The sequence below is a fragment of the Corylus avellana genome, chromosome 9, assembly GCF_965113065.1.
Source record: "Corylus avellana chromosome 9, dhCorAvel1.hap1.2, whole genome shotgun sequence".
Taxonomy (NCBI): domain Eukaryota; kingdom Viridiplantae; phylum Streptophyta; class Magnoliopsida; order Fagales; family Betulaceae; genus Corylus; species Corylus avellana.
The window spans coordinates 8,511,188-8,533,884 of NC_142498.1; the positions used below are offsets into that span (position 1 = coordinate 8,511,188).

The 22,697-nt window shown below is 37.7% G+C and overlaps 1 protein-coding gene across 1 annotated transcript; it reads left to right on the plus strand.

Moving 5' to 3' along the window:
* The first annotated feature begins 18,932 nt into the window (after positions 1 to 18,932).
* On the plus strand, positions 18,933 to 20,489 carry LOC132190097 (large ribosomal subunit protein eL37z). The gene is made up of 4 exons (XM_059604980.2): positions 18,933 to 19,040; positions 19,127 to 19,262; positions 20,071 to 20,172; positions 20,285 to 20,489. The coding sequence occupies exons 1-4, from the start codon at positions 19,038 to 19,040 to the stop codon at positions 20,329 to 20,331; spliced, it is 288 nt and encodes a 95-aa protein (XP_059460963.1). The 5' UTR covers positions 18,933 to 19,037; the 3' UTR covers positions 20,332 to 20,489.
* The last annotated feature ends 2,208 nt before the right edge of the window (positions 20,490 to 22,697 follow it).

A 22,697-nucleotide genomic window follows, 5' to 3' on the forward strand; every position in this document is an offset into this window, starting at 1 on the left:
AATTCAAATTTGTGGGAACCAAGGTGGGCGTTACTCCACAACTAATTTCAGCAACACAAGCCAAGCAATTATTACTAGAAGGATGTCAAGTCTACCTGGCATGCTTAAAGGAGTCGCCTCAAGAGAAGAGAAAAATGGAGGAGATAACCGTGGTGCAAGAATTTCTTGATGTCTTTCCAGAAGACTTTCCAGGACTTCCTCCTGACAAGGAAATAGAATTTTGTATTTATTTAATTCTGGGAGCATCTCCAATATCCAAGGCACCCTACAGGATGGCACCAGCAGAATTAAAAGAATTGAAGACCCAGCTACAAGAATTGTTAGACAAAGGGTTCATACGCCCTAGCGTATCGCCATGGGGAGCGCCTGTGCTCTTTCTGAAAAAGAAGGATGGTCCTTTTCGGATGTGTATTGACTACCGGGAACTTAACAAAATCACCATCAAAAATAGATATCCACTACCTCGCATAGACGATTTGTTCGACCAGTTGAAGGGTGCTCTGATTTTCTCGAAGATCGACCTTCGTTCGGGGTATCACCAGTTGAGGATAAGGAGGGAAGATATTTCCAAGACGGCTTTCCGCACCCAATATGGCCATTATGAGTATTTGGTAATGCCATTTGGATTAGCTAACGCCCCAGCAGCATTCATGGACCTAATGAATCGAGTATTCAATGATTTCTTAGATCAATTCGTAGTGGTGTTCATTGACGATATCTTAATCTACTCCAAAAGCTTGAAAGAACATGAAAACCATTTGAGGTGTGTTTTGCAAAGGCTTAGAGAAAAACAGTTGTTCGCAAAGTTCTCAAAGTGCGAGTTTTGGTTGGATAGTCACTTTTCTCGGGCATTTAGTATCAAAAGACGGTATCTCAGTAGACCCCAAGAAAGTTGAAGCTGTAGTAAATTGGGAGAGACCCACCAATGTACATGAAATCAGACGTTTCTTAGGTCTGGCTGGCAATTATCGGCGTTTTGTAGAAGGTTTTTCAAAATTGTCTGGACCGCTGACTGCTTTGACAAGAAAGAATGCTCGTTTCTTGTGGACTGATGAATGTGAGCAAAGTTTTCAAGAAATAAAATGGCGGTTGGTAACTGCTCCAATCTTAACACTTCCATCATAATCTTGTGGATTTGCTATTTATAGCGACGCTTCTAGAAAGGGGCTTGGCTGCGTCCTCATGCAAAACGACAGAGTAGTAGCATATGCCTCTCGACAACTTAAAAGTTATGAGCCGAACTATCCCACCCAAGATTTGGAACTTGCTGCAGTAGTTTTTGCATTAAAAATCTGGAGACATTATCTTTACAGGGTGAAGTGCGAAATCTATACAGATCACAAGAGTCTTAAATACTTATTCACGCAGAAGGAACTGAATTTAAGGCAGAGGCGATGGCTGGAGCTAATAAAGGACTATGAATATGTAATTAATTACCACCCCGGGAAAGCCAACGTGGTTGTAAATGCCCTAAGCAGAAAATCAAGAAGTGCGATAGCATGTTTAAAAACCTTGCCCCATAATCTAAAGACGAACATTGAGAGGCTCGATATGGAGATTGTGATAGGAGAAGTACAAGCATTAATGGCGAAACTCGAGATTAAATCCACACTACTGGAGGATATCCGCGTGGCTCAAGAAAAAGATGAAGAGATCATTCAAATTAAAGGGAAAGCCAACAAAGGTCGGATCTTGGGTTTCGGTACCACATCAGATGGTTTGTTCAGATACCAGAATAGAGTTTGTGTGCCTAATAATGAGGAGATAAAGACGCTGATATTGGAAGAAGCACACGTCTCAACATATACAGTACACCCAGGAGGCACTAAGATGTATCGGGAGCTTAAGGAACGTTTTTGGTGGAACGGAATGAAGCGGGACATTGCTGAATTTGTAGGGCGATGCTCGACATGTCAACAAATTAAAGCAGAACATCAAAGACCTGCAGGACCACTGCAACCTTTAGAAATACCGGTGTAGAAATGGGAAGCAATAGGCATGGACTTTTTAGTGGGGTTACCATGAACTCAGGCGGGATACGATGCAATATGGGTGATTGTGGATAGGTTGACTAAAGCCGCTCACTTTATTCCAATAAAGGTGAGATACTCACTGGAGAAGCTGGCAGAACTGTATTTACAAGAGATTGTTCGATTACATGGGGTACCTATATCAATAGTGTCGGATAGAGATCCTCGTTTCACATCAAGATTTTGGAAGAGTCTACAAGAAGCAATGGGGACTAAGTTGAGATTTAGCACTACATACCATCCTTAGACAGACGGACAGTCAGAGAGGACCATCCAAACATTGGAGGACATGTTACGAGCCTGTGTACTAGATTTCAGTGGTAGCTGGGCACGCTATCTTCTTTTGGTGGAATTCGCTTACAATAACAGCCATCAAGCAAGCATTGGAATGGCTCCATATGAAGCATTGTACTGACGAAAATGTCGATCCCCACTTTATTGGGACGAGCTTGGAGAACGGAGAATTTTAGGACCAGATATTGTGCAGGATACCATAGATAAAGTTGCTTTAATTTGGCAAAGATTGTCAGTGGCTCAAGACCGACAGAAAAGCTATGCATATATACATCGAAGAAGCTTGGAATTTGCAGAAGGCAATAAGGTGTTTCTTAGAGCGGCACCAATGAAGGGAGTCACTAGATTTGGTAAGAAAGGGAAGTTGAACCCTCGCTTCATCGGAACGTTTGAAATTCTAGAGAAAGTAGGTCCTGTGGCCTACCATATAGCCTTACGTCCGGGACTTGCAAACATACAAGTCCCTGACCCTTGCAAACATGTATTTTCTCTATGCTGAGAAAATACATCCCTGACCCTTCCCACATGATTCAATATGAACCTTTGCAGTTACAAGGAGATTTGGCATATGAAGAGGTTCCGGTAAAATTATTAGATCACAAGGCCCAAGAGCTACGTACGAAAAGCATTCCACTAGTAAAAGTTTTGTGGAGGAATCATGAAATCGAAGAAGCGTCGTGGGAATTAGAAGATGAGATACGCAAAAAGTACCATTTTATGTTTGCTGAGAACTATTAGAATATGAGGTATGCACTAACGGATAGATTTATGTTTTTGATTACTATTGCTATATGGTGCTTTTATATAGACTAAACAAATTCCGAGGACGGAATTTTTATAAGGGGGGGAGACTGTGACATCCTATATTAAAATAAAATTATAAAGCATTTTGTTTATATATATATATATATATATATATATATATATATGAGGACTCTTTTAGTTAGGAGAATATTAGTGGGGTTGTTAGCCTATTAAATATTTGGGAGCTTTTAGATTTATTGCTTAATAACAATTATTATTTAAATATAAAAAATAAAAAATAAGAAAAAGAAGAAGAGGCGTAGCCTCCAAGCCATCAACGTGTCCTACCCTTTTTGAAGGTGCCATGTGTTTTCATGCAAGCCTCCACGTAAGGAGCATGTGTCCTCTTGGATGCTTCCTTCCATAGCAACCTACAAAACACTAAAACACCAAAACTAACCAAAACATCATAAAATAATAAAGCTAAAGTCTTAGCAAATGCAAATTAAGGAGCCCAAATATGCAATATTTGGCACTCATCAAATACCCCCACACTTACATTTTGCTAGTCCCTTAGCAAAACAAAATGAAAAACAAAATGAAAGCAAGAAACATAAGTCCGCTGTCGTGCGAGAGACGATTGCATTTAGCATATGCAACAAGCCTTTTAAACCCCTAGGCATCCCAAGTGGAAAAGTGAAGTCTCGTGAGGGTTTAACAAGAATGATACCCACAAACATTGTCAGTGCTATGTCATTAAAGAGAATAACGTTTCACACAAACCATGGATCTCATTCATAAGCAAGCTTAACAAGACAAGCACTATGATCACAATCATTAGGGAACGAAGAATCAAAAAACTCATAAATGGACAGTTGAGACAACAAATGCTCAGATAGGTGCAAAGTGAAATTAGCATACAGTCATGATGCTTCAATTTATTCTTAAGATAAATACCTCAAAATTCATTGGAATCCCTATCAAATGAACAACCAAGGCAAGATATGTTTTTTTTTTTTTTTTTTTTTTTTTTTTTTTTTTTTTGTAGGTTGTGCAATGCTTAGCTCCCTTAAGCTTTCTAATTGACCCATGTAACGAGTGTTAGGCCAATGACTCCCAAACCAGATGGTTTTAGGGCACTAGATGGAAAACATCCCTAAGGGCTTAATGACTCAAGTCAAAAAGGCTACGAAGCCAAACTAGCCATACAATCAACCAATCTTAAGTTTCACACATTTTTACTCGAACACTCAATGCTTAATGAGGCAAGAGGTTCAGTTACTCAGTGAGGACTCAAAATGATGAATTTTTTTTCTTTATTATTATTATTATTATTTTATTTTCATGCTAAGGTTATCCATTAACAAATCATCCAACAAATCTCAAGATACACATGATTCAGTTCAAATTTCATACCTCACAAACTCTATACTAATGTGCTCGTGATAATCAACTCAAAACAAATGAAGTCTCTCTAACCCAAAAATGAGTAAAAGGATTCAGATTCCTAATGGCATGATGATATGTTCAAAATGTTAAGCAGGCCAATGAAAATTAAACCGTAGGTAGAGCTAACTCATGCTTAACAACAACATAGCAATTTTTTTTTTTTTTTTTGGGAAAATAAATTTTACCCCCCTGAACTATCCACCCATTTGCACTTTTACCTGCAATGTTTCAAACGTGACAATTGTTGCAATTCGACCATTCTGACTTTTTTTAAACAATTGTTGCAATTGTTTAAAACGTGAACTATCCCTCCCCCCCCCCCCCCCTAACTTTCAAATTTGTTGCAATTCGACCATTCTAACTTTTTTTAAACAATTGTTGCAATTATTTAAAACGTGAACTATCCCCCCCCCCCCAAACTTTCAAATTGTTGCAATTCGACCATTCTGAGTTTTTTTTCCCAAAATGCCCCCATCACATATTTTATTTTTAAAAAAAACAAAAAACCAAAAAAAAAAAAAAGGAATAAGAAGAAATATGCTGGGGTGGTTGAACCAACCCATAGGGGGTAGCCAACTACCCCGTTTGGCTTGGGGGTGGTTCGGCCAACCCCAAGCCAGTTGTCTGGGGGTGACCGAACCACCCCCAAGGCCCAAGGGGGTGGTTTGGCCCCCCCCTTGGGCCAAACCCAAAAATGTTTTTAGGGTTTGGCCTTAGGGGGTGGCTGAACCACCCCCTTGGGCCCTGGGGGTGGTTTGGCCACCCCCAGACCGGCCGCTTGGGGATGGCTGAACCACCCGCTTAGGCCATGCTGGTGGTTCAGCCACCCCCTAAGGCCAAACCCTCAAATTTTTTTTTGAGGTTTGGCCCAAGGGGTGGCCGAACCATCCCCTTGGGCCCTGTGGGTGGTTCAGCCACCCCCAGGCGGCCGGCTTAGGGGTGGCCAAACCACCCCTAGGCCAAACGGGGTGGCCGGCCACCCCCTATGGGGTGGTTCGGCCACCCCAACATATTTCTTCTTTTTTTTTTTCTTTTTTTTCTTTTTTTTTTTTTGATTTTTTTAAAAAATAAAATATGTTTTTTTTTAAAAAAAAATTATTTAAATTTTTTTTCTTTTTAACTTGCGATGGGGGCATTTTGGGAAAAAAAAGAGTCAAAATGGTCGAATTGCAACAATTTGAAAGTTTGGGGGAGTCAAGTGTCACATTTTAAACATTGGAGGTAAAAGTGCAAATGGGTGGATAGGTCAGGGGGGTAAAATGTATTTTCCCCTTTTTTTTTAACAAAACAAACAGACAAAATAAAACAAACAAACAAATGGAGTGTTGTTCCACACCCCCAAACTTAAATGACACATTGTCCTCAATGTGTCAAGAGATACAATACCGTGGAATGAGGAAACCGAAGTGTGGAAAGGCCAGGGCGTCCCCTAAACTTGAACACCAAAACACCTATCAACAGAACTAATAGCAATATTTTCTCACAGAAACACGCATCACAAGGTTAATTGTTGTTAGAAATAAATAGAAAATGACACGAAATAAAGTGAAAAGAAGAAATAAAGAAAATGTGCAGAAATTAAAATTGGGAAGAAATTTTACAGTGCTTTCCCCGATCATTTGGATGTCCAACCAATCCCTTCTACCCTTTCTTCTTTAGAATTTGATGCCCCTCTGGAAGGATGTTTCGCCATCTTATGTAGCCAACTTGCTTGCTTCGAAAGATTTCTTTAGGACGCCTATTCCTGGATTTGTGCCCTTGTGTGCATGATTCCTTGAAGATCTCAACATAAGATGGCTCTTCGAGACATTGAAAAGATGAAGCTTGTGGTTCATGCTGTGTCTCAAGAAGGATTGTGATGAAGGAATGAGCTTTAGTGCTCACCTCCTTATCATTGGACAGATTTGGCGGCTCAATTTGCTCTAGGTGCTCAACTTGCTCCAAGTGCTCCTCTTTCTCTTCCTCCTCGTTATCAATGATGAGAAGCTCAGTTGTTGATGAAGATGTGTTAGGGACGGATATCTCATTGGTTTTCCCATTCTCAGTCTACATCTCAGAAGTGGGATCCAATAAGGCCTTGGCTTGCTCATGTACCATGTTAAGATCCAAATCAAATTCAAACTGAGCCAAACACTCTTTTAAAGGATCCTCTAGATTTGACTCATTAAAAATTTTAGCTTGCTCAAGGAACTTGTCAAGATCTAGATCGCATTCAAATTGAGCAAAACGCTCTTCCAACGGATCCTCCAAACTTGGCTCACTAAACATCTCAGCTTACTTGAGGAACTTGTCAAGATTCAAGTCACATCCAATTTGATCAAAACCCTCTCCCAACGGATCTTCAAGACTTGGCTCATCAGAAGTCTCAACATGTTCATGTAGCTTGTCCAGGTCTAGGTCACCTCCAAATTGATCAAAGCGCTCTTCCATAGCATCCTCAAGACTTGGCATCAGCAATCTCCTCAATAATTTCCTCTCTCCCAATTGTGGTGGTGGCTTGGACATGCTCATGTGAAGACTTGCTAGCATCATCCTCATTAATCATGTAATGGTTAATGAATGGATAATCATCTATCCGGTGGGAAGGATGATAACAATATGAACATGACTTATGAGTTGCTTGAGTGTGAGGAGGCTGGGTATGGGCACACCTAGCTACCATGAGTTGGTTCACTCTCTCCTCTAAGTCATCAACATGAGCAGTTGGAAAATGTTGCACTAATGATTCTTGAGGAGGGTAATTGCAAGGTGAAGGCATGGAAGAATGGTTATCGAACTGCAGATATTCAGGATGGTGCAGTTCATAGGATTAGGGAGCATAATTTCCAGTAACATGAGCTTGCCACGAGAAATCAGAATGGTTGCTTCAGTCTGAGGTGTAGAAATTGAAATTTGATTCAGACCCCGAACTGAAGGAATTGGAGTTCATCTACTCATGTGAAAAATTGGAAAATTGTCCCTAGGATGGACAATTTCCTAAACTATGATAAGGGTTGGAGCAATATGAACATGGTCCATGTGGGTGAAAATTGTGAGGGTAGTTGGTAGGATTTGGCATCCTACCACTATGAGAAGCATAAAAATTACCAAATGGAAAATTCATGCTTTACCCTCACTATTTAGCACGCCCCACAAAAAATAGTAACCAAAATTTTTGTTTTTTATTTTTTTGTTTTTGTTTTTCCTTTTTTTCTTTTTTTCTTTTCTTTTTTTTTTTTTTTGTTTACAATAGAATAAACAAAAGTACAAAAAAATAAAAATAAAAATAGAAAACACAAAAGGACAAAAAGAATTTCAAAAAATGTTTTTTTTTTTCTTTTTTTTACTTAGCTGCTTTCGGTCTGTTGAGGCTGATTTCTGGAAGTGCGCTTGAGCACAGGTGAGTGCGATTGAGCACAAATGTGTCATGCGCTTGATCGCAAACGTGGGATGGGTCGAGCACAGGTGCGATCGCTTGCTGCCTGTGTGCTCGAGTGCGCTCAAGCGCAGGTGCAGTGCGATCGATCGCACTAGTAGGGACTGGTTTTGTCGACACTACAACAGAAACACAAAAACAACCAACTCTTTTTTTTCTTTTTCTTTTTTTTTTTTTTGGTTAGATAAAATCTCAAAAACAAAAACAAATAAAATAAAATAAAATTGCAAAAAGAAAAGAAAACAAAAATCTACCTAAACTAGTAGGAAAATAAAATTCATTCAAACAAAAATCAATTTTCACAAACAGACAATTCCCCGGCAATGGCGCCAAAAACTTGATGTGCAAATTATAATTACTCGCAAGTGCACGAGTCATGTGCAGTACAGCGTGTGCAAGTGCGACATCGATCCACAGGGAATCGTTTAGCAAAAATTAATTTCTACCTAAACTAATCCTATTTTAACCTAGTTCCGAATTGTTTGTGCAAAATGGTAAACTAAATAAAAACTGAAATTAAATCAAATGATAAAAACACTAGGGTTTTTAGAATCCACCTTACCAAATCAAAGCACATATAATTATGTTTGTTCATATATCCAAATTTCAATAAAATCCCATGCATATTCTTTTGTATTTATAAAATCCTATTGAAAAATTCAATGAATCCATTCGTATTTACGAAAAACAATGCATATCAAGTTTAGTTCAAAAGATCCAATGTATCCATGCTTTGCAAAAAAGACAATGGATATCCAACGTAAACCAAAAGATGCCATGTATCCGTTGGATGAAACACAATGAATACCCAACGTTTTCAGGATTTATAAACAACAATCAATCACACTTTTGTCATACAGTTGAATTGAAATGAACTTACATTACATTAAACGACAAAATTGTACAAACAAAACATAAAAACATAAAACTAATCAATGGTGAGGCTTCATCTTCAACCTTAGTTGAAGATTTAGCCTCTCATGGCAAAATAAATCATAAAGAAACTAAATTAACTTCATTAAAATGAAATACTTACAAAAGAATTGGAGTTTAAAGCTCCGAAAACCCAAAAAATATGAAAATTGACAAAGCATGGCACCCCCGGCGCATCTCCGCATGTTTACAATACAAAATAATGATATTTATAAGCTAATTTTAGGGTTTTAGTGCTGCCAGGCCGGCCGAATGAGCTCGATCCACTCTAGGTGCGATCGATCGCACTCGAGCATGCACTTTCCAGTTTCGATGGGCACGAGTGAGCTCGATCGCACTGTATGTGCGCTCGAGCACACTACCTTTGAAATTAGAAAACTCTTGTTAAACATGACTTTGTATATCTTTGAGTTAGCTTTCAAATGACACCAAGATCGCTTCAATCCGAGCTCTACAACTCTAGATATGGCCTTTTTAGTGGGACTCGTCGGGTGCGAATCATCGCTTGATCCAAATTTGCTGCCAATGCTCCCTGAAGTGTCTTAAGCCCCAGAATTGATGGATTTTCCCTTTAAAGGCATAGTTTTCCCTTAGCAACCTACAAAATACTAAAACACCCAAACTAACCAAAACATCAGAATATAATAAAGCTAAAGGCTTAGTAAATGCAAATTAAGGAGTCCAAATATGCAATATTTGGCACTCATCAGGATGTATGAACAAACACATGAGAATGTATTCTTTAATTTGGTGAAGTGAATTCTGAAAACCTTAGTGCTTTTTATCATTTGGTTTTAATCAATTTAATTTAGTTTATCTTTTTGCACAACACAATCACATCAAATTCGGAACTAGGTTAAAATAGCATTAATTTAGATAGAAATTGAATTTCATGACACAATTCCCTATGGATCGACCTTGCACTTGCATAATCTATATTGCACACGACTCATGCACTTGCCAGTATCATTTTAAAACTCACAACAAGTTTTTGGCGCCGTTGCCAAGGAATTGTTTTTGTTTGTGAAATTTAATTTTTTGTCTCAATTGATTTGATTTTTCTACTAGTTAGTTTCTTTTTGCAATTTTATTTTGTTCTATTTTGTTTCTGTTTGCAAAACTAATTAAAAAATTAAAAAACTAAAAAAAAATTAAAAAAATAAAAATAAAAAGAGAAAGTGTTTTTGGTTGTTTTAGTTTCTATTGCTGGTCTCGGACGAACATACCAGGCAAAGTATGCTCGAGTGCACCTCACTCATGATGGAGTGTACTCAAGCATAAGTGCAGCAAGCGAGCAGCATCTACACTCAACACTTTCACGCCTGCGCTCAAGAGCATTGCACACGCACGCTCGAGCACACACCATTGCCGCTCGAGCGCACCGGATCAGCAGCAACATGTGCCTGCACTCGATCGCCCCTCACCTATGCTCGAGCACACCTCTGCAGACAGCCTCAACAGACTAACAACAGCTAAGTAGAAAAGTTTTTCAAATTCTTTTTGGTCTATTTTGTGAGTAGTTTATTTTCTGTTTTTGTTTTTCTTTTCTGTTTTTGCTTTTCTCATTTTTGTGAATATTTTGTTTTTGTTAGTAACTTTATTTTAGCATTTTTGTTTGGTGTATGCTTGGTCGGAGATCTTTGAACTTAGAGTTGACATCTGTAGACCCCAAAATAGACAAAACTCTTAGGAGAAATTAGAGAGCACCTGTTGAGAGAGAGAATGTTGAGATGGAAGATCAACCTAAAAATGTGGACTTTACCAGATCTCTTAGGGATTTTTTCGGACCAGTTGTGACCAATTCTCCTTCATGTATCATATTGCCCTCAACCAATGCCACCCACTTTACATCCAACTCCTACCCTCATTTCATGGCTTAAAACTTGAAAATCCTTACAGTCATGTGAAGAGTCTGTCCACCTTAGACTTTTCCCTTTCTCTTTGCATGATAAAGCCAGGGCATGGTTGGACTCCAACACACCCGGATCCATTACATCTTGGGAAATCTTGTTGAGCAAGTTTTACAACAACTTTTTCCCAATGTCAAAAGTCAATGAGTGCAGAAAAGATATTAGCTCCTTCACTCAAGAGGAGGATGAGAAATTTTCTAAGAGTTGGGAGCGGTTCAAAGAGTTACTTATAAGATGCCCTCCTCATGGATATGAGAAATGGAGGCTCGCTCAGTTCTTCTACCAAGGATTGACTCTATCCAACCGTAGTATGATCGAGTCTATGAATGGGGGAGAATTCTTAAGTTTGACGAGGGATGAAGCATGCAAAGCATTGGACAACTTGTCCGACAATTCGCAGCAATGGAATTTTTCAAGTTGTTGTGACAAATCCGCCTGTATCCCCAAGAAAGGAGGCATCTATGAGTTGAGAGAAGACAATGATTTGAGGATGAAGATAGATGCTCTCACCAAGAAGGTCGACGCTCTCACTGTAAGCTAGTCCATCAATGCTGCCAACACATTCAATGTTGATAGTTGTTCCATCTGTGCTAGTCCTATGCACTTAGCACAGAATTGTCCATCTATGCCAGCATTTGTCAAGTGTCCTGTGCAACAAGTGAACGCTTTCAATGATTATCGGAAGCAGTCAAATGGACCATATTCAGAAACCTACAATCTAGGGTGGCAGAACCACCCAAATTTCTCATGGAAGCAGAATCAACTGGTGAATTAAGGAGGGGCTCCTCATCATGCCCAAAATCAAGTCCATCCCGGATTTCTTCCTCCAGTTCAAAATCATGGTTGCTTGGCTCATCCAGTGCCACCTCCTGCATACCAAGCACCCAATCAAGTGCCAGCATCCTCTTCACAATCTACTTTGGAAGACACTCTCAAGGCCTTCATGCAGCTCACAGGCCAATCTATAAGTGAAGTGAAGAATGCTACTATGGTGAATACCCAAGCGATTGCTAAGATGGAAGTTCAGATTGGACAAATAGCAAATCAATTGGGTGAAAGAGAAAAGGGAAAGTTCCCTAGTCAACCTATGCCCAACCCTAAGGAACAATTTGTGGCTGGAAATTCTTCAAATCTTGCGCACGAGCATGAACAATTGCAGTCTATTGTCACACTTAGATCAGGGAGACAAGTGGACAACCAAGTGGTTCTGCCAGAAGAGAATCCCGCTATGCCGCAAGGGCAAGAAAGTCACAACAATGCAGAGAAAGTTATTGAGCCTACCATAGTTCAACCCATTGTTGATGATCCCCCTAGGAGTTTTATCCCAAAAGCTCCTTATCCAGAAAGATTGAAAGCCCCAAAGAAAAATGCACAGTTTTCTGAGATCTTAGAGGTATTCAAGCAAGTACAGATAAACATCCTATTTTTGGATGTCATCCAGCAGGTGCCATCTTATGCTAAGTTCTTGAAGGATTTGGTCACTGTCAAAAGAAAGACAAATGTCCCAAAGAAAGCATTTCTAACGAAGCAAGTCAGCTCCATCCTTCAATGCAAGCTTCCCATCAAGTATAAGGACCCTGGGTATCTTACCATTTCTTGCATGATAGGAGTCAGCCGGATTAACAGGGCTTTATTGGATCTTGGAGCAAGTGTGAATCTCTTGCCCAATCCAGTCTACTTACAATTGAGGTTGGGAGAAATGAAGCCCACATCTATAACACTCTAATTGGTTGACAGGTCAGTGAAGAGACCAAGGGAAATAATTGAGGATGTATTCATCAAGGTGGACAAGTTTTATTTCCTTGTGGACTTCATAATGATAGACATGGAACTAGTTCATAATGTTGGGAGCCCAATTCTGATGATTTTAGGGTGACCTTTTTTAGCTACGGCTAACACCCTAATCAACTGTAGGACTGGGGTAATGAAAACTTCTTTTGGGAATATGACAGTGGAGCTAAACATCTTTGGCATCAATAAGCAGCCACTTGACTATGATGAGGTCCACAATGTGTGCCTAATTGAAGAGATAACTTATGAGATTGTGAGTGAGTCAAGCTTGGAGGACCCTGAGGTGGAGTGTTTCACTCAAGATGGAGAAGATCTGAACTTAGACAGGCTACTTAGCCAAGTTGGGATTTTGTTTGAGCCAAGTATTGAAGATACTGAGATAGAGTGTTTTGCACAATCTGGAGGTGATCTCGACCTTAATAGGTTACTCGAGCAAGCTGGGCCTTTGTATGAACCAAGTATTGAGGATCCTGAGGTGGAGAGCTTTGCTCAATGTGGAGGCGATATGGACCTTGACAAGTTACTTGAGCCAGCTGAGCTGTGAGTGAGCCAAGATTGGAGGACCCTGTGCTAGAATGCTTTGCTCAATTTGGATATGATCTGGACTTTGATGAATTAGTTGAGCAAGCTGAAGCTGTTTTGGATCCCATTCCTGAGGAGCCAGAGAATGGGTAAACCACTGAGATATCATTCCCCAACCCATATTCATTAGCAGTTTAGCCTTTCAAGTTGATTTATGAAGCAAATGGGTTAGACCCATTCATGTGTGGCCTAAGTGGCTAGGTGTGACCATGGGAAGGAAAAAGGATCACGAGTTGTTCTCTACTCGTGTTCAGACAGGATGGTAAAAGTGCATTGATTACAGCAAGCTGAAGGCCATTACAAGGAAAGATCATTTCCCTTCCCCGTTCATTGATCAGTTAGTGGAACGGTTAGCTGGACATCCCTACTACTATGTGCTTGATGGTTACTCCAACTACAACCAAGTTCCTTTGGAACCCAACGAGCAAGAGAACACCACCCTCACAGTCCCTTTTGGTGTGCTTGCCTACTGTCGCATGTAGTTTGGATCATGTAGCGCACCTATTGTGGAAAGTCTGGCTGAAGACTATCAACTTAACGCTTGTGGGATGCAACCCTTTGTTACTTTTAGTTTTTTGTTGTCATTTAATTTTGGTTTGTTTGTTTTGTTCTTGTTTTTGTTGTGTATTTCAGGACGAGTGTCTTACATTCAAGTTTGGGGGAACGTTCTCTCACGTTACGCCCAACGTGTGCCACCCATTCGGTATTGTATTTCTGGCCACATTGGGGACAATGTGTCATTTTAGTTTGGGGGTGGGGACAACATTTCTATCTTTTTATTGTTATTTTTGTTGTTTATGTGTTCAAAAAAAATTGTGCTATGTTGTTGATTTTGCATGAGTGACACTGTGACTATGGTTTGCATGTCATTGGTTTGTTTAACATCTAGAACACATCATGTCATTAGAAATCTGAGTCTTTGGACTCATTTGTTGAATTAGAGAGACTTCACATGTTTTAGTTGATCATCACAAGCATATTAGCATAGAATTTGTGAGGTATGAGATTTGAATTGGATAGAGTGTATTTTGAGATTTGTAGGATGAATTGTTGATGAAACCTCGGCTTGAAAATATATAAAAATAAAAATAAAAAAATTCAGTTTGAGTCTCCCATTGAGTAACCAGACCTCTTGCATCACTAAGCATTGAGTATTCGAGTAAAAATGTGTGAAATTCAATTTGATTGATTGTATGGCTAGTTTGGCTTTGTAGCCTTTTTGACTTGAGTAATTAAGCCCTTAGAGGGGGATGTTTCCTCATCTAGTGCCCTAAAACCATCTAGTTTGGGAGTTACTGGCCCAACACTCGTTACATAGGTCAATTAGAAAGCTTAAGGGAGCCGAGCATTGCACAGCCTACACAAAAAAATAAAAAATGCATATCTTGATTTCAGCCTTGGTTGATTTCATCTAAGAGAATTCCTATGAATTTTGAGGTACACAAAACTTTGAGAAAAAATGAAGCCTCATGATTGTATGTTAATCTCACTATGCACTTATTAGAGCATGTGTTGTCTCAAATTTTCCATTTATGAGTGAATTGACTTTGGATGTCCTGATGATGTGATTGTGGTGTTCATTTTGTTAAACATGCTATGATGTAAGAACCATGTGTTTGTGTGGAAGTTCATGTTTGTCAATAACATAGTGCTAAAAATGTTTGTGGGTATCATTGCTATTAAACCCTCACGAGACTTCACTCGTCTTTTAGGGATGCCTAGGGGTTTAAAAGGCTTGTTGCATATCCTAAATGCAATCGTCTCTCCTATGACAGCGAACTTATATTTCATGTTTTCATTTTATTTTTCATTTTATTTTTCATTTTGTTTTGCTAAGGAACTAGCAAAATGTAAGTTTGGGGGTATTTGATGAGTGCCAAATATTGTATATTTGGCCCCATTAATATTTGCATTTGTTAATCATTTAACCTTATTATTTTCTGATGATTGTGTTAATTTTAGTGTTCTAGTGTTTTGCAAGTTGCTAAGGGAAAACTATGGCTTTAAGGTGAAAATTGCAAGGAAGTGGAATCAAGTGCATTTTTGAAAGTAGGATCGAGCACACACTTCTAAGCTCAAGTGCATATGTGCTCGATCGCAAAAGCCTTATGCTCAAGCGCATACACACCCATAGCAATCTAGCAGCGCGCTGCGCCGCAGGAGGAGTGATACATGCTCGAGTGCACTTGAGCGCACACTCGAGGGCACCTAGTGTGCGCTCGAGCGCACTCGTCTGACTTGGCAGGGCTAAAACCCTAATTAACATTATAAATATCATTCTTTTCATTAAAAACGCACCAAGGGGGGCACCGTTTAGTGTATTTTTTGTCTTGTTGACATTTTGTAACTCTAAAACGATTTCCCTTCGTAAGTTTCTTTGTTTCCATGAATTCAATTAGTATTTTTAGGCTTTTTGTAGTCATGAGAGGCTAGAATCTTCAACTAAGGTTGAAGATGAAGCCTCACCATTGATTAGTTTTATATTTCTCATGTATGTTCGTACAATTCCAACATTTATATATATATATATATGATGTTCTATTTCAATTCAGTTATTAGATTAAACCCTTTTAATTGATTGTTTAATTATTCGTTTGATTAAACGTTGGATATTCATTGTATTTCATCTAACGGATACATCGAATCTTTTGACTAAAATTGGATATCCATTGTTTTTCATAATTCAAATGGATACATTGGATGTTTTGGTCTGAGTTGGATATTCGTTGTGATTTGTAATTATGATAGATTTATTGAATGTTTAATAGATTAATTTTATAAAAACAATAGAACATGCATAAGGTTTAATTGCTTGTCGGATGTATGAACAAACACATGAGAATGTATGCTTTAATTTGGTGAAGTGGATTCTGAAAACCATAGTGCTTTTTATCATTTGGTTTTAATCAATTTAATTTAGTTTATCTTTTTGCACAACAAAATCACATCAAATTCAGAACTAGGTTAAAATAGGATTAATTTAGATAGAAATTGAATTTCACGACACAATTCCTTGTGGATCGACCTCGCACTTGCATAATCTATATTGCACACGACTCGTGCACTTGCGAGTATCATTTTAAAACGCACAACAACGCATAGAATGAATTTCCTTGTTAATTTATGATTAACCATTGTTATGCAGTTAGTGGTGAAGTCAATCCCCTATTATTTCCTCCATTGCAATTACTTTACATTTACTTTTATTCATTTAGATTTACAATAAAATAAAAAAAATAAAAATAAATAAAAATAAAAATAAAAAAATCTTCTTGTGAATTCAGTTAGACTTAATCTTGACAAACATAATAACAATGCCAACGCAGTCCTTGAGTTTCGACACTCTCTATATAGTCCTATCCTACAAGGATTCGTTCTATTGCGAGTGGTAATTTATTATTAATAAATTTTGCTTTACAAAACAACACATCAATAATATAAATAAAACTTTATGCTCATTTGGAAAGTGTTGTACCAAATACCACCTAAATTAATAGACAATATTTGGAACGTTTTACTTGCAAGTGCACAAGAAAACACTAAGAGATTAACATATGTAAATTAAGGGGCTAAAATATATATATTTTAGTACTTATCAGAGAGCTAAACAAGCTAACTATATTTAACTTAGATTAGACTCTAGAGGTGTTCTTTCTTCATTTTGTTCTTGCTTCATTATGGTGTGCTTGTTGCTTCATTTACCAAGAGATGATGTATTATGCTGAGAGCTTGCCTTCTCTTGATGTATTGATGTTCTATTGGTGATGTTTTGTGGACAAATTTCATCTATCTTCATTTGTTAAGGCCTATCGAAGGAGTCGATGAGGCAGGTTGTAAGTTCCTTGTGTCCATATTATGTATCTTTCTCATAGTGATTTTACGGGTTTGACTACTTCGGAATGGTTTTTCTCTTTAATGTATTCAAAAGGTTTTATACTTCGTCAATAAAACTCTTGTGTTTATTATGATTGAGTTTGTGTTGTTTATTTCTGAACTCTAACTATTGTTTAGTGTTAGCTCTGTCTATTCTCTTCGATTGACCACTTTGGGTGTAGAATTGGTTCTTGAGTTCTTTCACTTATGCATTCCCAAGGATAACATTAGTTGGGGCAATCCGCTTTCTTTGCTCTGCAAATGAGTGAAATCCATAATGAAAATTAGTTAACCTTTTGTTAATGTAACGCCCCCAAAATTAAACCGATCAATTCGATCCAATTTGGAATGGTTACTGCAATACACTCATACCAATTAACTTGTAACTGACTGATAGAATCACATATTAGATAAAACAAAGTAAAAATTATGCAGAAAATGAAAATAAATTATCTGAGATTACTGTTGTAACGCCCCAAGAAATCAATTAACTAATAATTAATTTCACGCCCAATCCCATTCCACAAGGAATAAGACTTAGAGATCTGTACTTTTTAAAAAGAGAATACTAAGCAATGGAAATATTATGATTTATATCATTCTATCAATATTAATCATTACAACCAGAGCACTTACTAAGAATCATCACATTAACTGAAATCATACTATACACATCATCATCACAAAAGATCCAGATTAAACTTTAATATACAAGCATGCCCCACAAGCTAAATTTGGTTAAAGCAGAAAAATAAGCAAGACCCAACCATTTCAATCTTCCCTTTCAAATTCATAATACCAAATCAATGTCAATCAACTAATCATGGAAATGGATTTATCGGCCATAAATCGATCGGGTATCAACAATTGAATCTATACAATCATCCTACTCAATCCAAAATTTAGATATAAAGAGAAGCTTTTGGTTTAACCATCTTAATTTCCAAAAATCCATAACTATCAACCAAATTAACTAAGAAATTCATTTTTAATCTTTGAATGGCTATGAATGAAACATCAATTTGTAATCACCCAACCCAAGCATTTCTACAGCCTCAAATCTTCAAGAACCCATACAGAAAATCACAACAAGGAGAGAGAGAGAGTCGGAGAAAATTACCTCAGGCCACATCCTTTGTTTCGTAATCCATTCCTTTTTTGTAAAGACAAAAACTCATGTGAGAGAGACGAGAGAGAGAGAGAGGAAGTCGTGAGACAGGGAGAGCTCTCACATGAGTTTTGGGAAAAACATGCACAGGTTTGGTGCACGGTGGGAGGGAGAATGAGTTTGAGGAAAAATTTGGAGGGAAATGAAATGTGTGGTGGAGGGGAATAATTTTGGGGAAAACACGCACAAGTTTTTCAATTTTTTTTTTTTTTTTTTACCAACGTGTCATGTGCCACATCACTTGGCGTAAACACTATGCATTCAAGTATATGTGATGGGAACCCCACCAAAAAAAAAAAAAAAAAAAAAAAAAGAAAGAGCATATGTGATGGGTATTTTTGTTTTTTTACTTTTTAAAAGAACAAAAATATTTCTCAAATATAACTAACTAAATATTCTCATATTCATTTAAACCGAAAAGAATCATAATTCTTGCATTCGCGCTTATGTGCCCAATATCATTACTCATATACGTCATTCATCACTACTCACAAGAAGACCAGAGGAACCCTTGATCCAACTTCGGAGGGTCATTCTCTTCTATGAATTTCATAGTAATTCAAAGAGCCCAAAAATGTATTTTCTGGATTCAAAGATAAGCCCATTGTTCTCTTTATTTTATTTTAATTTTTGTCTATGTAAAGCCCATTATCTACTTCTTGTCTCTTTAGGTTTCCGGCCCACTTTAGTTTGTGACGAATTAGGGCTGATGTGGATAACCTGGCCGAATAATAAGCCGATGATCGAACAGCCCAGAAACAAAAACATGAACCCTAATTTCACATTACTATATAGAGAGCTTATAGTCAAATCCTCCGAAGCTAGGGTTTCTTTCTGCAACCAAAGAAATGGTATTTTCTCTATCCCTGTATTAAGTGTTTGTTTGTTTTTGTGTATCTGTGTGCATGTATATAATGGTTGGCGTTGATTTGAACAGGGAAAAGGAACAGGGAGCTTTGGGAAGAGGAGGAACAAGACCCACACGCTATGTGTGCGATGTGGACGCAGAAGCTTCCACCTCCAGAAGAGTCGCTGCTCCGCCTGTGCCTTTCCTGCTAGCCGCGTCAGAAAATGTAACGTGTTTTTTCTTTCTTTTTTTTTTTCTTTTTTTTTTTTTTTTTCCTTCTATTTAATTCTGCTCCTAAATTATTCGAGATTACTCTTCGCGGATATGTGTGCGTGTGTGTATTGTGTATCTGGTCTTTGATGTGATCTGATTCTTTGGTTTACTGTGTTTTCTCTTTTTAGTATAGGGATTAGTTTTAGTTATTAGTTTTTTTTTGGTTGCGTTGAAAGGGCAGAAATTTAAAAAAGCAACTGGGATTTCGAATTCATTTTTGATGTCCAGTGAAAAGAACAATAATATTAATGAACGGAAAATCTGGATTGGTGTTTCAAGCTGTTGTTCTTTGTTAGAACTATCTGGCCATTTTAACTTTGCTTGTTTGTCATTTAGAGTAGGGGTGACAATTAGTGTTTGCGTGTTGGGTTAGGGTCGTGTTGAGGTATGTATATAAGGCTATATAGGTCAATCTTAATCCGACCTATTTAATTAAATGGGTCAAACTCCTCAACTATAACCTTCTAATTTTGTATTGGGTTCTTAGGTCTTGTCAAAAATTGCCTACCATTATGTCGCGTGTTGGATTTGGGCCATGTCGAAGTATTAGTATAAGACTATATAGGTCAATTTTAACTTGACCTATTTAACTAAACCGGTTAGACTCATAAACTCTAACTTTTAAATTTCGTGTTGGGTTTGTGTCAGGTTCGCTAGTTGTATCAAAAATTGGTAGCCCTAGTTTAAAGCATTGAGTTCTTGTAATTTTTAGTGGAATTATTTACACCTTGATGTGACCTGTTTTCTGGGTTTTGTTTCAGATAACTGGAGTGAGAAGGCCATTCGCAGAAAGACAACCGGAACCGGCCGAATGAGGTACCTCCGTCATGTGCCTCGCAGGTTCAAGACTAACTTTCGAGAAGGTAAATTTCTTTCTCTATTTATCATTTTGCCTCTTTGCTTATGTATTATAATGCTCTTGATTTTCTTGATTTGTTTTGGCTAAATGATTGGCTATCTTATGTGTTTGTTTAGGTACTCAAGCAACTCCAAGGAACAAGGGAACATCTGCAGCCCCTTGAAGTGTGGAAGGGCATGCTGTTCTGTTTTCTTTCTTTTTAAATATTATATTCCGGAATTCTCAAATCAAATTTTGAATCATTGTACGAGTGTTACTTTAATTTATCTTGGAGTTATCTCTGCTTAAATTTTGATAATCGGTAGTAATTTCTTTGAACTAGTCTCTCTTGTGTGTTTATGAATAGGTTTCCGATGTTGAGAAATTGTGCCTGATGTGATTATTTCATGTCTGCTGCTTAATATTTTTAGTTTCAGCTTTATGACTGTTTGTTTTCGCTTGGCTTTTGATGGCTGTTGCTATTCATGGCATATTGCCAGAGTCATTCCATTTTATTGGAGTGAAATGGGAGCATTAGGAGTTCGATTCTTCTGGTTTCAATGGTACTCTCTTGAGAATATGTATCAAATAGGGTTCTTTTGGTATGGGTTTCAGATTTTGGAGAATGTCGTGAGAGAATGTGTACTTGTGATGGGTGTTTTTGTCTCAATCTGTTTTGGTGTTTCATGAGGTTGTGAAAGACCTGATTTAGACCATCTCTTTGCAGAGAAACGCTACATTTCTCAAAGTTTTGCTCTAAAATTTGTTCTTTAAATGATGTGTCACAATTCTATGTAATCTATTATTTTGAAAAATGTGTTAATATTTTATGGGATTGTGACACGTCATTGGGAAAGCATATTTTGGAGATTTTTTTAGAAAGTATAACACTCATCTTTGTATAAGGTAAACTCTTTATTCTTTCCATTGAATATGTTCAGGTTATGCGATATGAATTAGTTGGAGCTAAACAATTTGAGGTGAATTGGTTGGAGCTTCATTGGTGGTTGTTAGAATTTGGATGATTTTTTTGTATTCTGTTTAAAAATTGTGAATACCGAAGTGAGATTATGTTTGGATGATTTAAAGAGTATAAAATATAATTATAAAAAAAATATAATTAAAAATGAATAAAAAATTACTAAAATTAAAATTAAAATTAAAATTGGGGTGGATCAGACATCCCCAGGTGTATGGGCGTGGCTCGCCTGGGGATGATAAGCTACCTTCAAAAACTGCCAGAAACTAATGGAGCCGGCCGGCCACCCTCGAAACCAATGCCGTTGTTTGGGGGTGGTTCAAATTAGACAGGAGAGTCTACCAACTAGGCACCTATAACTAATAGAATATAATAAAATATCACCTTCATCTTTTGACAAATCGAAATGCCGTCAGTAGATCTTGCCATCTCTAAACCAAAGAAGTACTTTAGATATCCTAAATCCTAGAGATGGAACTTGTCATTCAGTAATGTAATGAATGAAGACATTGCAGTGGGGTCATTGCTAACTATGACAACATCATCAACATAAACTAGCAAAGCAATGTAAGAAGACCCTTGAGGCTGCGTGAAGAGTGAATAATTAGCTTTAGACCGAGTAAAACCAAGGGCAATCAGAGTAGTAGAAAATTTAAAAAATCATTGTCTTGAGGCCCACTTTAAACCTTACAATATTTGGTTAACGTACTTATTTTGACTCCCTCTTAGAGCCAAAACTAGGGGACATAATCATATAGGTGTGGATCGGCCACTCTCAAACTCCTAAGGTTGATCCGGCCACCAACTCTAAATATATATTTTTATTTTTATTAAATTTTTTAAATTTTTATTAATGATATTTTTAAGTTGGGTTAAAAAAAGTAGTGTTTTCCCAAACATCAATTCAACAAAAAAATTAGCTTGAAAAAGTTGAGTTCGGTAGCTTTCCCAAACAAGCCCTTATACCACGTCATTCACAAAAACACGGGCAAGGCTTAGGTGCGGTAGTTCAAAACTACCGCACCATGCTGTAGTCCAAAACTGCACCGTTTGGTGCAGTTTTGGGCAATAAACAAATAGTTCTTTTAAAGAAAAAGAAAAAGAAAAAGAAAAATATTTAAAAACTAAAAGTATTAAAAAAATAGAAGAGGAAAAAAAAATGAAAGGGGTGGAGCCACCCCTTGGCCAAAATGAAAAATATTTTTAATTATTAATTTTTTATATTTTTTAATTCTTAAATAATTGTTTGTTATATTTTTAAAAAAACCTATTTTTTCCCAGCCCAAAACTGCACCGTTTGGTTCAGTTTTGAATTTTTCCTTCTCAAAACTGCACCAAACGGTGCAGTTTTGGACTACTGCATGGTGCGGTAGTTTTGCACTACTGCACCTAAGCCGAATCCCAAAAACACAAACATCCCATGACAGAGCCCCGCATTAAAGCCCCCATAATAGCTTGAGGCCCAGAGCAATGAAGGAGAGGAGGAAGTTGTTGGAGATAGGCTTAGAGGAGCCCAGGGAAGAGTTGAAAGTAGAGAGTGGTGGTGGAAGCGTGTTGACATGTCTGACATA

Coding starts and splice junctions, on each gene's coding strand:
- LOC132190097 (XM_059604980.2), top strand. Junction 19,263..20,070: donor TGCTAGCCGCGTCAGAAAAT/GTAACGTGTTTT, acceptor GTTTTGTTTCAG/ATAACTGGAGTGAGAAGGCC. Junction 20,173..20,284: donor CAAGACTAACTTTCGAGAAG/GTAAATTTCTTT, acceptor GTGTTTGTTTAG/GTACTCAAGCAACTCCAAGG.